The 16,252-nt window shown below is 33.5% G+C and overlaps 1 protein-coding gene across 1 annotated transcript in view; it reads left to right on the top strand.

The window, feature by feature from the left end:
• The window catches only part of Arhgap21 (Rho GTPase activating protein 21), a 133,702-nt gene that overhangs the window by 67,383 nt on the left and 50,067 nt on the right, over window positions 1–16,252 (top strand). The window contains 3 exon segments of the mRNA XM_063238023.1: window positions 10,537–10,629; window positions 11,958–12,036; window positions 14,814–14,868. Coding sequence (XP_063094093.1) covers window positions 10,537–10,629; window positions 11,958–12,036; window positions 14,814–14,868 — 227 coding nt within the window.

Here is a 16,252-nt window from a genome sequence, read left to right as displayed (position 1 = left end):
CACCTAGCACGCCCTCAGCTCCCAGGGCTCAACAGAGGTGGCTAAATGTGGCCTAGTTAGGCCATGGGATCTCTCGTGCCTCCTTATGGTTGTTCAGAAATCTGGGCGGGGTCATGACTTCTTTTTTCTTAATATTTTCTGTCAATTAGAATGCAGAGCAGAGACTTTTCAAACCTAGAAGTTTGTAGAATATAAACATTTAATTTATAAAATAGACACACATGATACAACCTCAGACGTCAAGAAGTCCTTAGTCTGAAGAGTGAAAGTGTGAAATAATTACGTAAGTGCAGAAATAAAGTGTACATGTGTTAAAGGATCATGGAACCAGAAGTCATTTTCTAACAGGGAAAAGCTCTTGAGGTGAGGTGTCCAGTTAGACTGTTAACGGTTCAAGAGAACGTTAATAGCAGTAGGAAGAAAAAAACAGCACCTCAGGACAGATTTTAGAATCATTTAGAAGTTGTATTTGCCCAGAATTGGTGGAGGAACTTGGGGATGGATTTTATGTTGTCAGCTATTGCTGATTTGTGGGGGATCATGCCTACCTTTCTAGCTTGAGGGAGTGGAAAGATGGAAATGCCATTAAGTGAAAGATAATGGAGGGGAAGTATATTTCTCCTGTCCACAGAAGAATGAAGTTAGTGTGGGATAAGTTCCATTTCTGATGCCAATATGCCATATCTTGCTGAAACTTTGAAAGGTAACAGAGAGTAGTTGAAAATAGCTTTGGAAGTAATCGTTGAATATGTTCTAATTTGGGCCTTATACATATTGAAACCATATACAGGAAGCATGAGGACATAGGATAAAGATAGGACTCTAAAGAAGAAAACTAAGAGATGGTCAGAGAGTAAGAGAGAGAAGAATCAGAAAGACAATCAGAATAATTAGTAGAAAGGTATGTGGACAACCAAGAGAGTTGATGATTTGTTAATCAAGAGGTGATTCTTTTAAGGGGCTAGTGGAGGGCTTGTCATTTATCATAGAGAATCCTTTAGGACGGAAACCAAAAGGATACTCTTAGACCACACCTGGCAAATAGCAAATTGGTCAGGTTGCTGAGAACACCTTTCATCACACTGGTCAGAAGGGATGAGGAGAGCAAGTAATATCAGTGGTTGCAACGTAACTGAAGTAGGACAGGTCCAGGTGGTGTGAGCAGTGGTTCTTAGGGGATTTTTGTTAATGTCTGAGGAACCCTGCAGTAGAGGTAGATGAAGGTAAGTATGAACTACACTTGTAAGAGGTGTGAAAATGAAGGGGTAGAAACGAGCTATGGAGAAGGGTGTAGAGAACCTTTTAAGTTTGAGATAACTTGTTTCTGTCCACAAGGCTTATAAAGAAGATTAGGGATTAAGAAGAGCTGATAATGGGAGCAAGTCTTGAAGAAGGAAGACTGATGACTGAATCTTCACTGAGATTCAGAAAAAGAAAACAGTTACAGATTATAAACAAATTGCCAGGGAAATGTTTTTGTAATGACCTGTCAGGTTAGCTTAGGACCTGCCCTCAGACTTAGGGTTTATCTTTATTTTGGTACAGTTTTGTGCATCTTATATATGTATATAGAGCATCATTGTCTGTTTTGGTACAGTACACCTTGTTTCCATAATACTGTAATAGTTGCTGCTTGTACTGTACAATAGTGTAGTGCTGTAGCTTTATGTTGTTATATGTTACAATACTGCATTTAGGAGTTATGCATATAAAAGTAAAGTCATCAAGTTGGAGCTTCCTTTTACCATTTCTTGGTCCTAAATATATAATGTACATACTATACACAGTTCCTCATTTGGGGGCCATTTCACTTAATGACCTAATCTAGTCACAGAACAAGACCTTGGTTATTAAATGAAGAGTGCGTGTATGCAGCAACTGAGATACAGCGAAGAAAGGTGAAAAGGATATCCAAAGACTGAGGGTATCAAAATGGAACACCATGTAAAGAAAGTTACTGAAAATTTGAAACAACAAACCTTTAAGGGACAAGAATTAAAATATAAGAGATCTTTCTGAGTAGCTTCAGGAGCTCAGTTGAACTTGAGAAACTGTCGTTCAGTGGTGTCATGCAGTTTAATTCAGCTGTTAATAGACCACGAACAAGAGCAGAGCCAGCTGTTTCTGGAGGTCTCCATCGTAAGAGATTGACAGATTGAGTGGTTGAGGGAAAGAAGTTGAGATTTCCAGTGACTTTAGTTGAAATGCTGACCAATGGGTAATTTTATTAAGAAAGAAAGTGATTTCTGAGGAGAGGCTAATAGTCTTGAAGAACAGAGAGGGTACAAGGGAATTGGCAGATCTAGATGAATCTGAGGAGCAAGTTTAACTGGATAAGGCCCTGGGAGTTGATAAAATCAGAGATGGAAGCACAGTTGTTTGTGGTTAGAGTACTGTAACAAAATTTTTTTCTGAATTTCCTAAGAAATTGAAGCCAGTACAAGAGGAATTACAGGGTTATGAGTTTAGTTAGCATAATAGATGGTTTGTGAAATTTCTAAAACTGGAAAAAAACAACTACAATGTTGCATGAACTTTAGGTATTGTAGAATGCAAATCACACTACTGTTTCATTCATTACAGGAGAATCAGTGCCTGGCAGAGTACTAACAGCTCAGTAAATATTTGTTGAATGAGGAACACACTTTTCTAGTCTGTTTTGACTAGTTTATAAAACCAGGAAATTTGATTCATGTCTGACCCCTAGTGGTATTGTACTTAAATTACTGTTGACTAGAAAATTCTGTCAATCCCGGGAGGGAATTAGTACAGAACAGTTGTAGTGTAACAATGCTTTTTGTTCCTGAAACAAATCTCCAAAATCTTTTGGAGCATTTCAGTTATGGAAATTTTCTATGATGGCGATGTGAGTCAGTCACTAATATTTGTTGAGTATGCCACACATTGTTTTGTGTGCTGGAAATTTTCATATATGTGCATCATACATATGTACACCTTCTTGCTTGTATAAATTCAACAAATTTGAATATCTAGCTAGAGTAGTTTCACTGGGAATGGGTAACATATTTAGAAACTTAATTTGGGGTTTTGCTGGGATTTTTATGTGAGAACTTTGTAAATTTATTTCATAGCTTTGGAGGTTGTCATGCTGTTATGGCACACTGCTTTTCATTAATATTAGATAGATATTTTTGGATAGGTGAAAGAAGAAAAACTAGGTGTGTTTTCAACTTATACTAGAAACCTACATCATGTGAAATGCCATGTGCTATGGACAATCTTTTCAGTAGAAACATTCAAATTTTTTCTTGTTTTTAAAAATAATACAGTACATTATATTATCTGTAATGACACATTGTGCTGTAGCACACCAAAACTTGTAGCTCCTGTTGAATGGTAATTTAGTGCCTGTTAGTCAACCTTTTCCTGTATCCATGTTCCCTCCCTCTTCCCAGAAATCACCTTCTACTCTCAAGTTTTACAAGACCAGCTTCTGTAGATACACAAAGATCACAAGATACTTATCTTTCTACATCTGATTTATTTCACTTGACATAATGATCTCCAGTTCTGTCCATATTGTTACAAATGACAGGAATTCTCTCTTTTATGGCTGAAGAGCATTGGCTTACATATATTTATCACATTTTCTTTACTCTTTAATCAGTTGATGGTCACTTTGGTGGTTTTTACTTCTCAGTGATTGTAAATAGTGCTACAGTGAACAGGAGAGTACAGGTTGTCTCTGACATAATCGATTTAAAAATCTTTTGGCTAAGGTGATAGTTCATTGTGGTTTTGATTTGACTATATCTGATAATTAGTGATGTTGAGTGTATTTCCCTAAACTTGTAGGCCGTTTGTTTTCTTTTGAGAAATATTTGTGTAGGTCTGCCATTTCAAAATTAATTTTCTTTATTACTGAATTTTTGGATTTCTGTCATATATACTGGCTTTTAATCGCCTATTATCTGGATAGTTTGCAAATATTTTCTCCATTCTGTGGATTGTATCTTTTATACTGATGACTTTCTTCCTTTGCTGTTTATATACCAGTTGATTTGTTGTAGTTCATTTTGTCTGTTTTTTTCTGTTTTCTTGGCTTTTGGTGCCTTGACTAAAAGAATCCTTGCCCTTTTCAATATCTTCAAATATTTCCATAAGTTTTCTTCTGTTAGTTTCGTGTCTTATAGTCAAGTCTGTGGTACATTTTGAGTTGATTTTTTAATTGGTGAGAGATAATGTCTAGCTTTATCTTTTGCATATGTATACCCAGTTTTCCCATACCTTTTGTGGAAAAACCTGTTCTTTCTCCAGTGCATGTTCTTAGCACTTACGTTGAAAATCAGTTGACTGTATATGCATGGGTTTGTTTGTAAGTTCTCTATTCTGTTTCATTGCTTGTGTGCCTATTTTTATATCAATTCCATAATTTTTGATTATTACACCTTTGTTTAGTAAATTTTGGAGACAGGTAATATAATGCCTCCCACTTTGCTCTTTTTACTCAAAGTAGCTTTGGTTACTTAGAGTGTGTGTGTGTGTGTGTGTGTGTGTGTAGAATGCCATTGCATCTGATTGCATTTGCATCTGTAGCTTGTTTTGAGTAGTGTGGACATTGTAAACCATATTCTTTGAGTCCATAAACATGAGATATCATGTGTGGCGACTGTCTTTCAGCAGTGACTTATAATTTTGTTGTAGAGATTTGTCACTTATGCTTAGATTTATTCCTGAGCATTTTATGTTTTGCAGCTATCATAAATGGAATTGCCTTCTTAATTTCTATTTCAGAATATTTGCTATTGGAATATAGTAATAGTATTGATTTTTGTATATTGGTTTTATACCTGACAAAATTTTGCTGAATTTATTAGTTCTAATTTTTGGTAGCGATTAGGAGGTTTTCTACATATAAGGCGTATGATCTGCAGACAGTAACAATGTGACTTTGCCAATTAGATGTCTTTTATTTCTTTCTGTTGCTGGGCTATTAGCTAGAGCCCCTAGTACTGTGTTCAATAATAACAATGAAAGGGGAGTATGCTTGTCTTATTTCTGATCTTAGGAAACTTTCAGTTTTTTCACATTCAATTAATGTTAACTGTTGGCTTCATAGATAGCTTTTATTGTGTTGAGGTACATTCCTCCTATACCTGATTTGCTTTTTATTATGAAAGGATGATGAATTTTATCAAATGCCTGTTTTGACAATATCGAAGTGTTTGGAGGGTTTTTGTTCTCTTGGTGTGGTACATCCTGGTTATTGATAGCTGAACCATCCTTGCATCTTCTATCCATGGGCATATTCCACTTGACCATGTAAATAATATGCTGTTGGATGTGATTTGCTAGTTGTGTTGTTTTGTTTTGTTTGAGGATTTTGGCATCTAAGTCTATCAAAGATAATTGTTGCTGTGTAATTTTCTTTTTTTGTTTTGTCCTTGTTTAGTTTTAGTAGGGCAGTGCTGACTTGGTAAAATGTTTGGGAGAATTTCTTTCTTTCAGCTTTTCTGGAATAATTTGAGAAGAATAGGTTTTTTTTTTTTTTTCTTTCTTTAAAATGCTCCGTAGAATTTAGCAGTGAAGCCATCTGCCCCATTCCCTTTGACACCAGTGATGGCAGATATAATTAAGACCTTTTGTACCACTCCACTTCCTCCAGAAATAACCACTAGACTGACTTTGATATCAGTGAATTCTAATACATGCACTATCTACATGTCCCCCATATGTGGTAAATTTATTCTCCATAAAGAGAAGTAGAGATTTTTTTAAAATCATTCATACTTAATTTTGTGTCTATTTTAGTTGACACTGGGGTTTTGATTATTTTTTATTATTAGCTTTTGCCATGCTGAGAATGGAACCCAAGGCCTTGCTCATGCTAGGCAAACATTCTATCACTGATTTGCACCCCTAGCCCTGCAGGTTTTTAATCTGAAAAAATAGATACCAATTTTAATAAGTATTTATTTTCCTTAGTCAATGTTTGATATTCATTAGGTGAGTTATCTCTTTAAATTGTAACCTTTGTGAAGGTTGCATTTTCTTCATTTATCTAACTTAACATTGTAGTACATTTTACTGTATCAATCTTTTTAAATGTAGAAATAGAGGATTTTTTAAAAAGCTACAAAGAAACCAGGTATGGTAGCCCATACCTGTAATGCCAGCACTTGGGAGGCTGAGGCAAGTTCACTGCCAGCCTGAGCTAAAAGTGAGTTCAGGCCAGCCTAAACTGCAGGGTAAAATCTTGTCTCAAAAAGAAAAAACAAAAAACCTGCAACAACAAAGAATTCAAAGGAGAAAATACTTTTAAAAAAAAAACTGTCATTAAATAGGCAGGAAAGATTTAGATTTTATCAAGTTCTATTTCATTTAGTTTGTGGACTCAGAAGAAAACCTCCAGGACAACCAGTCATTATTTTCTATTATTTTGCTTCTGTTTGATGCAGTGGGACATTTTTCCTGTGTAAAGTAGGCCTGCGTTTTCAGTCTGTTAAAAAAAGCACTGCATTTGTCTGTGGTCTCCATTTCATTAGCCTTTTGTAACTGGCATAGTTCAGACTTTGTTCTTTGTAAAATTACTGTGTTTGCTTTGTGTACTTAATACTTTAATTACAAATAATTTATATGTTGCAAATGATTTTGACTTTAGCTTTGTTCAAAGAAGGAAGTCATTAGAAATTTAAACCATCTTGGGTCAGGTCCTAAAGATGAACTAGAAATGGAGCATTTTGGTTTTAAACACCAGTTTCTTGGAAGGTATATAGTTCATAATAGAGGTACTGGTAATTTTCTTTTTAGCACAGTCTCTGTTACTGTTTTACTTTCTTTTGTGTTCTTCCTTTGATTTATATTCACAGCTTCTTCATAATAGGAATATTCCTTTAACTACTGTTTGTTGATGACTTTCAGTGTGACCAGTTCTGTACTACCTAGCCTAACTGATCCCTGATCAATATATAAACCTTTAGAAGGTTTATAATCAGGCCAGCATAATAATATATAATAATGTACATTAAATACCTGCTTGTACTAGATATTATATAGCACTTTGGTGGATTATTTCTCTTACTGCTCGCAGCAGACTTGCCAGGGAAAAATAATTATTGTCATCCCCATTTTTCAGTTGAGTAGACTAGGGCATTTATAAATAATTTGTGTAAAATCACTTGGATATAGCTAGATAAAATAAAGAATGCCCAGTTAAATTTGAATTTCAGATCAGTGAACAATAATCCTTAGTTTAAGTATCAAATGTTGCAAAATATGGAAAATAAATGATAGATCTGGGATTTTAAACTATACAGTGTCACTATTGGGCATGAGATCTTAACTACTGAGTTATATTGGACACAGAGAATAAAACTCCATGGTGGGGGGGGGGACTCTGTTGGGACATTCAGTATTTGGATGACAGCTACTACCTATATAGTATTAATTTTTTTATTCAACTTGTTTCCCTCAATTAATTGTATTACTGCAGTGTATAATTGTGTGCATTCTTTTTGTTTTGAAATGCAATATACAACTTCAGCTAAATCATTTTAACCTTTCTCATCCCCATAAGATCATTCATTTTTTTGTCTTAGCTTTTCTAAAAATAAAGTTTTAATAACATGTACATGCTGAAAAGATGCGTTTTCTTTGTACATAATTTGGTGATATAAAGGAAATGACACTTGAATAAGTTACATAACAATATCTTATTTGAAACATGCTTTATATGTTTTTTAAAAATTGAGAAATTGTGAAGTATAGGTGTGAAACTGAAAGAGGTTTTTACTAGAGATTACCAGGGAAGCTGTTTTTATCTGCTAAATAATGATACATGAAAGTAAAGGAATCAGTTTTCCTGTTAAATTATAATTCATTGCAAATCAGAGTGGGCTACTTTTATATATGATACTCAAAAATAAACACCCAGGAGAATGAATGATACCCATTTAATGTTTGATTTTTAGTTTGAATAAAATTGCAGACCACATAAATTAAAAAGAAGACACTTAAAATTAATGATCCCAGTATTTAAGACTCAGAGTCAAAGAGTGTGGAAACAATATTGAGGTAGAATTTAAGACAGAGTTCAAAACAGACAGCAAATGAGATCAAAAGTACAATTCCCAGCAGATGTAATGGTGCTTTAGTGTCGGACTGGCCTCTTTTTTAACCTGTTCCATCTTTGTATGTTTTCAGGAATAGTGCATGACAGGTTTGTCAATCGCAAAATATCTCTGACTTTACAATGGCAGTCATTGCAAAATTAGTATTTCCTTTATAGATATTATAACCAAATTATTTTGAACCAACTCTATTCTGTGTAAGTGAACTTTTCTTTCAGAATTTTCAGAAGTCACTGTATTGCTATCCAACCAGCTTTTTATTTCTAGAATTCATGATTGGCATTTGCATTTTGTATTTTTAAATATAAGTATGGTATAATTACGTTTGAGACACACCAGAGTAGAAGATAGCAATAAGAAAAATGTCTCTTCTCTTTCATTATCTAAATCTTACCATAAAAGCAATGTTTTAATTCAACAAAACTGATTGAATCTTGAATTCTCTAGCCAAACAGATAGTTTTCCTTGAATGCCAACTATTATAAATGTTGGGTTGGCTACAGTAGGACCCATACTCATTACCAACTTGATTGGAATTCAGTTTGCATTTGAGTGACTAAAATTGAAAAAAACGTTTTTTTTCTTTTAAAGTATTGTCATGTGTTGCTTAGTGGCAGTCTTTTCTGTAAAATGTGTTGTTAGGAAGTTTTGTTGCTGTGCAAATGTCATGTTGTGTACTTACCCAGACCTGGATGGGATAGCCTGCTTTACAAACCTAGGCTATCACCACCATTGCATATTCAATCTGTCACTGATCAAAATATCATTATGTGATTCATGACTGTAATTGTACATGGATAATGTTTATTCAGTGAGCAAAGCTTGACAAATGAATTTCTGTCAGCTGCTTTAGAAACACCTGGTAATGCCACATTTGAATTCAGACTGGGGCTCAGATTCCTACGCTGTTTGTTGCAAGTTGCTTAGTCTCTATTTCTTCCTCAGTTGGCAATTTTAGGATCATAAAGTCCATCTTGGAGACTTTCGTGAATTAACACTACTAATTTATTTAATAACTGTACACCAAATGCCTGATTGATTCTAGACACTATGAATATTAGGGAGCGTGATAAGCTTCCCATTCGTCCATGTTACTGGGAGAAACATATCACACCTGTAAGAAAATAAAAATGTAATTTTAGGTACCAAGTCATAGTTTCTGTGAAGAAAAACTCTGGCACATATAAAGAATTTAAAATGGAAAAACAAGGAATTGAACCTATGACTCCTTGCTTCTGAAATGATTTCTACTGTAATTTGTTAAGTAATTGAGTTAGCCATTTGTTGCTTTAAAGGAAAATAGCTAAGTGTGTAAGGGAGCTGCTGATAGGTATTCCATTATTAAGAAACTTATTGTGAGCCACCTTTGTGTAAATACTTTAATTAAAAATTGTTTTGTATTGCAATAATGATGAGTGTTTTATACTTGACACTCATTTTCTGCCCAGTATTTCTTTTTAACAAGTGCTGTTATATTACTGTACACCTGTGTATGTCTCAGTTATATTCTTGTCAGTTGTCTGGAATATGTCTTCTACTTCAGTGGTTCTCAAACTTGAGTGTGCACACACCACCTCAGAGTGTCCAATTTGGGGTGGTGTGGGGGTCCTGGAGCAGGGCCCACAGTTTGCATTCCTTACATTCCCAAGTGATACTGATGCTGCTACCCTAGGTACAACTAATCACCTTCTTGTCTCCCCACAGTACTTAAGATGTATTTATCACTTAGCTGAAATTTCACTCCTTGACTTCTATTGTATTTGCTGAAACTGTTACATGAAATTTTAGTGGGTATTAGGATCACCTGGGAATTATTTGGACCACAGAACATTCATTTTTAGCAAACACCTTAGATGTTAATGTAGATGATCCATGGACAACAACTTGTGCAATATGGGCTATATTACTGAGTTGATTTTGTTCTCCTCATCCCAAGAATATGTTTCATTTTTTATCTGATTTTTTAAGTATTTCATTTATTTGTCTTTCTTTTGCCAGTGTCCCTGAAGGGAAGAAAAATATCTTGCCAATTATTATATCTTAATGCTTAGCACCTCACCTATGCATTGAATTTTGCCAAATTTGTTAGGTCACCTTGGAGAGTTTACTTAATTTCTTTAAGCTTCATTTTCTTTTTGTACAGTGGTGGGCAGTAATAATTGTTTGCTATGGAACTCAACTGTTCTAAGGCATGTGTATAACATGTAGTGTAGTAACATACATAGGATAAATCAATAAATGGAAACCATCACAGTTTTGTGATTGCTGTTGTATTATTGCAGAACTTCCAGGATTATGATTTTAGCATCCTTTTCAGTTATATATGCTTAATACTTTAATGATCTCTCAATTAAGTGAATTGTTTCAATTAAAAGTCATTTTATATTTTGGTATTTTGATAAAATATTGTGAAATAAAATTTTGTCTTGGGCTTTTTATCCCATAGGAAAACAAAGAAACCGCTTGGAACCAATGGATACTATATTTGTTAAACAAGTTAAAGAAGGGGGACCTGCATTTGAAGCGGGATTATGCACAGGTGCTGATAGTTTTTTAACAATGCCTTTAATTTTCACGCTTCCTACATTGTATTTTGTACTTTTTCCTTTTCTATCCTTTTATGTATTTATTCCTTTTTTCTCACATCTGTTATTACTGATTTGAAACCTAATGACATTTTTTGATACTCAAGTTGGTGAATTTGAACAGAAAAAATATAAATTGATGAATCGTGGAACTGTCCCACAGAGGACAGATATGGAGACCTTTTTGAAGAGGTATTTTTTAATATACCACATTTTTCCCAGATGATTTCAAAATGGCAAAGTGATGGGTATTGATTTGATACAATTGAAATAATCTGGATCTCTACTTCTAGAAGGGTTTGGTCAGGCAAAGGCATGTTGATTTGGAGCACAGAGTGGCTTAGGTTTCCAGTGGATCTGTAAGCTCCCTTCATCTGCAAGCATCATTGGATGCACTCTGATTAGCTGAATGTAATTGCTGTTTGGTAGTATTAGTATTACTGTGCATTGATAACTTTAATGATCTTTTCCGTCTTATGTAAAATAAGCCTAATTTAAATATCACCAATGTGATGCACATTAGTGTGCATGTGGGAGTTCATTAAATATAATGTCTCAGTTTTCATAATTAAATGTTGCAAAATTGAGATATAGTAGGGATCCTGTAAACACATAAAAATTCTATTCTTTGCCATTTTCCTCTATCCTTTCTCTCTATGCTGTTTCCTCTGAGTTTTTCTGAATAACTGGATTTATTTTCCCCTTTAATTTATTCATTAACATGTATAAAGACAAAAGCATGTATAGAGTAGTCAATAGACAAATACGTAGATTGGAAGAATACTACAAGAAAATAAGCTGGAAGACTTGGGCAAAATCAAATACTTTAAATCCATTGAGTAATATTCTGAACAGAAGTGACAACAGAGGAAAAACTAGCAGTGCTTGTATAATGCAGAAAACAGCTGGGTTATAACCAGTGTAGTTGTGGTCCCTTGGTGAGTGTACCTTTTGAAGTCTATAAATCCATTAACTTCTAGAATTCTTATTTAGAACATGGCTGTATTTCATCAGAAACTGTATATATTAAAATTTACATTCATTTTATGAAAAGGAGTCACTTTTCAAAATTAATAAGGAAAGGTTATTAGAAACAGGCACCTCCTGGGGCTGAGGTGTGTGCAGTGCTACAGCACTTGACTGCATGCATGAGGCTCTGGTCTCATCTCCAGCACTGTACACATTTCACAGAAGGACATTTTCAAAAATAGTTCCAAAAGTTATTTTATTTCATACTTCTTCATGTGTTTTGGGTTTTTTTTTTTTTTCCTCCTCATTGAAGGCGACCGAATCATTAAAGTCAACGGAGAAAGTGTCATCGGAAAAACCTATTCCCAAGTAATTGCTCTAATTCAGAACAGGTAAGACGCTTGAAACACAATTAATTTTGGCCAAAGACAGGCTTTATTAGTCAATACAGTGAATAGATTTTATATAATATTCTTATAAGGAATGGAGGTGTTGTGGAGATGTGGAACTTACTTTATAGTGGCATTTGAGGCTTGCCAATAATAATCTACCTAAGGATAACTTAGTTGATGACTTTGCTTGGGCGGATTTGGCAGATTTATGATTAAAATACTTCAGTCTGAAAGGCACACATTTTACATTTCCAAATATATAATGTTTAAGGTAAATGCAAACATAGTTTAAAACCTCTTTCGGTACATCACTTTTAATGTATCAGATATTCTTATTGAATATTCTTGTTGAATAAACTTTCTGTTATAAATTCATTTGTTTTAACCGACATAGCAGGGCATTTCTTTTCATTTGTCTACCTACAATCTGTAGAATAATAGAATACAATCTGTAGAATAATAGAATTTTGAGCTCTAAATATAAAAAACATTTTATAGAATGACTTGTGTATAGAGCCTTAAAGATAATTTAGTCCAACTGTGTCTGTTTTATACATACACTTGAAGAATTTCAAGAAATCATAAATCATATCCAAAGGGGTCATCATACTGGATTTTTGTCAAAAATAGGCCAGCAATCTGGATCTGATTTCCAGATCATAATTGTTACAAGGTGTTCTTTTCAGATTTAAATACCGTAACTGTGATGTTAGCTAATGTTTTCTATTAGCTTTACTCACCTTCTTATAATTGATGAAATTGTTTTCTAAGATTATTGTCATGCTCTTTTAGACTTAATCTAAAGCAGTTTGTGTTATAGTCTAAATTAGTTATACTAATGTGTTAATTATTTTGTACAGTTAAATGACATGGCCATGAGTATTCTTTTAAATGTTTTAATATTTAATAAAATTTTTAAAGAAAACAACTTTTCCCCTTTTTTAGTGTTATTAGAGATAAAATATTGAGGGACTTATTCTGAGATATATCCCTAGCCCTTTTTTATTTTGAGATAGAATCTCAGTAAGTTGATAAACTGCTCAAGCTGAGCCCGAATTTGGAATCCTGCTGCCTTATAGACTCCCAAATAGCTGGGATTGCAGGCTTGCACACCATGCCAGGCAAAGGAAACAACTTTACAATCTTGCCTGTAACATTGGCAAGGAATTTAAAGCCTCTTCATGACGCAGCAGCAGATGGAACAGCATTTTAGTTTCTTCACAACAATTGTAATCTTCATATACACACCAATAGTTTTGTCAGCCTATCACTTAAGGATTTTTCATGTTTATTAGTATATCTTCTTTTAGAATATTCTTAGTGATCACAATTTGATCTTTATTTTCTTCAAACTATATAACTTTTTTTGTTACTGGTATAGGTCTTCCAGTTTCAAAGTAAATAATACTTTGTAATATTTTCAATTTTCAGCCAGTAAAAGCAATTTGAAAATTAGAGAAATTCTGTTTTTCCAGTATCTTTTTTTCTTTTTAAAAATTATGTTCCTTTTGTCTGTGGTTGGTAGAAGTGGTTAATGCAGCACAGTTACCGTGATTCTGCAGTATACTAATGTAAAAATGTATTCTTGCAGAAGAATTTTTCTAAATGCCAACATGCATTTTCCAACAAGTCTACTGAAATGCAAATGCCCCTTCTTTTACTGGTTATTTATTTCAATCTGTTATTCTCCCTGGTTTGCCATTTTCTTAGCATTTATGAACCTAAAATATAGTTCATATCTACCATGGAGAAACACCAGTAAATTACTAGATGTTAAAGTTTTGGCTTTTTGCTTCTTAATTTGATTTATATTGGAAGACAAAGAGGATATTGTTAAAAAGAGCTGTTGATGCACTTGATGGAGATAACAGCACTACCTTCGCTATATCTATATCTAAATGTAACTCTGGATCACAAGATTCAGTTTAGTCTCTTCCTTTTACTTTTTTTTTTTTGGTATGAAGTTCTAGAGGTGGAACCTAAGGCCTTGCCAATGTTAGACAAGCCCTCTTATTATGACCTGTCCTCCAAGCCTCCCTTTTAAACTAGAGACTTCTCTGTTGTGTTTAACAGAAAATATACAGCATGAAAATAAAACAAAATTTTGAGCTGTTCCTGAAAGGCTCTAAAATTAGATCACTGGGCTGAAAGCAAATAGTTGAGTTGATATTGTCATTGTTGTTAAAAATAAATCATTTCAGTAGTTGTGATAGTGAACTGATTTCCTTTACTCTGAGCTGAAATAATATTTCAAAATTAGGATGTTTAGTAATGCATCAGACATTAAATTTGAAGGTCTCAGTGGTTCATGACTTAGCCATGTATAAGGCCGTGGATTTAATCCTTAGGAATACCAAATTTTAAAAAGGCTAAATTTGAGGGTTCTTTTGTTGTTTATAACTTGATAGACAATGTGATAAAAATCTCTTTTGTGTTTTGAACAAAACCATAAATAGTATATTGGCATTACTGAGTTTTGTCCTAGAACTATTTAATATAAATGTAACATACTTTATATTTCTAATTTGAAGCACATTGAAGTGACTTGACCGATTATAAATAGCACAAACATATGGCAGGATGCCCTCTTCACATTTTGACTTACCTGTATAAAAGTACTTCTTTTTGTTCTAATGATTGGTTCTTGAAAACTAAAATTTTAAAAACCCCAAATTAAATTATTTTATTTTAAAAATATTTGAGTGAACTACTTTTCCTGTAAGTCTTCATTAAATACTTTTGCCTCTCCTAAAGTAGTGTAATATATTTAATTCCAGTGGTACAACATTGGAACTTAGTGTGATGCCAAAAGATGAAGACATTCTCCAAGTGGTAAGTTTTAAGAATTAATTATTTTATAGCCATGAATGTTAACAAAATAGGTTTGAGATAGAAAGTGGATTGTATCAAAAAAGAGTCTAGGAAAAACACCCTTCTGGTTCATTTAGTAGAATCTGGAATTCTGTTTACAAAAAAAAAAATGATTGTTAGTTGTTTGGAATTAAGTGAAAATGTTTTGATTCGACAGTGAATCAATGTTTTCCTTTAGGATGAAATTCTAACAAGTTTGACCTTGTATTGCATTGTGAGTAGTGATTTGACCCAAAGCCAAAGCTCAGAGCCAAGTATATGATGTTAGGATTGAGAATCTTTTTTTTTTTTTTTTTTTTTTTTAAGCTTGAGGATAGAAGTTTTAGGAAAGCCATCCCTAATTTTTGATCAGTATTGCTATTTTTAGTTAACAAAGCAATTTTGTTAACACTATTAATTCATTCCATTAGAAGTAGTGTTTACAAGTGAATGAAATCTGCCATCTGAGAAAATCTGTTAGAAGAAATGAAACTACACAGGTGAAAAGTAACATTTAGTCTAAAATGTTTTTCTGATATTTTTAGAAAGAAATTTTGTTGAACACTTAACTCTTATTAAGCTTGAATATTGCTAAAAGTAAAAAAATTAAAAATAAAAATTTTATTGAAGAAAATCATATACTTTTCTTCATTTCACTTTGTAGGCTCAGTAGAATGAAAGGATTGAGCAAAATTCTTTAACTGATACACTGTTAACAGTGTTAGGAAGAGGCTGTGACCACTAAATTATTTTTTAAAATTCCTTTTAGTAAATGTTGACTTTTTCCTTATTGTTTAATCTGAATTCAGAAAAAACAGGGAACTTAAAATTTGAATTTAGCTCAACAAAAGTCTTAAGTAAACTTTGGTGAACATTGTTTTGAAAAATTTACTAATGCAAATCCTAATGATTTATCTTATTTATTCACTTGTGAAATATAATTAAATCCATGGGTATCAACCCAGTGTTTTCAAAATATGCTAATTTCACATAGGACTGGCTTATTACTGATAACAGATGACCTGGTTCTGTAGGGTTCGGGATATTCATCGAGGCAGGTTCATACAATTTTAATTTTCTCAGGCACACAAAGAAATAATTATTTCCTATCCATATAATTTAGTATAGGGCTTGAGTAGTCGACACAGCCACTGATTTCATTGGAATCTTTAGACATGAAGACAGGTTGACTTCCAAAACCAAACTGTTCTCTAAATTCAGTACATGCTTTCCTGGCCAAGGTAAAGGAACTAGTTGGATGCTTTTTAGAAAAAACAGTGCTCATTGCACAGAATGCCTCATATTTTCCTAAATTGCCAAGGAAGAAATTAAGTGCAGAATTATTCTGGTAGCTTATTGTGTGATA

The sequence above is a fragment of the Cavia porcellus genome, unplaced genomic scaffold (genome assembly GCF_034190915.1).
Source record: "Cavia porcellus strain 051 isolate PalLab524CR breed Dunkin Hartley unplaced genomic scaffold, mCavPor4.1 scaffold_27, whole genome shotgun sequence".
NCBI classification, from domain to species: domain Eukaryota; kingdom Metazoa; phylum Chordata; class Mammalia; order Rodentia; family Caviidae; genus Cavia; species Cavia porcellus.
The sequence above is the reverse complement of the archived record's forward strand: the minus strand, read 5'-3'. Positions and strand labels throughout refer to the sequence as shown.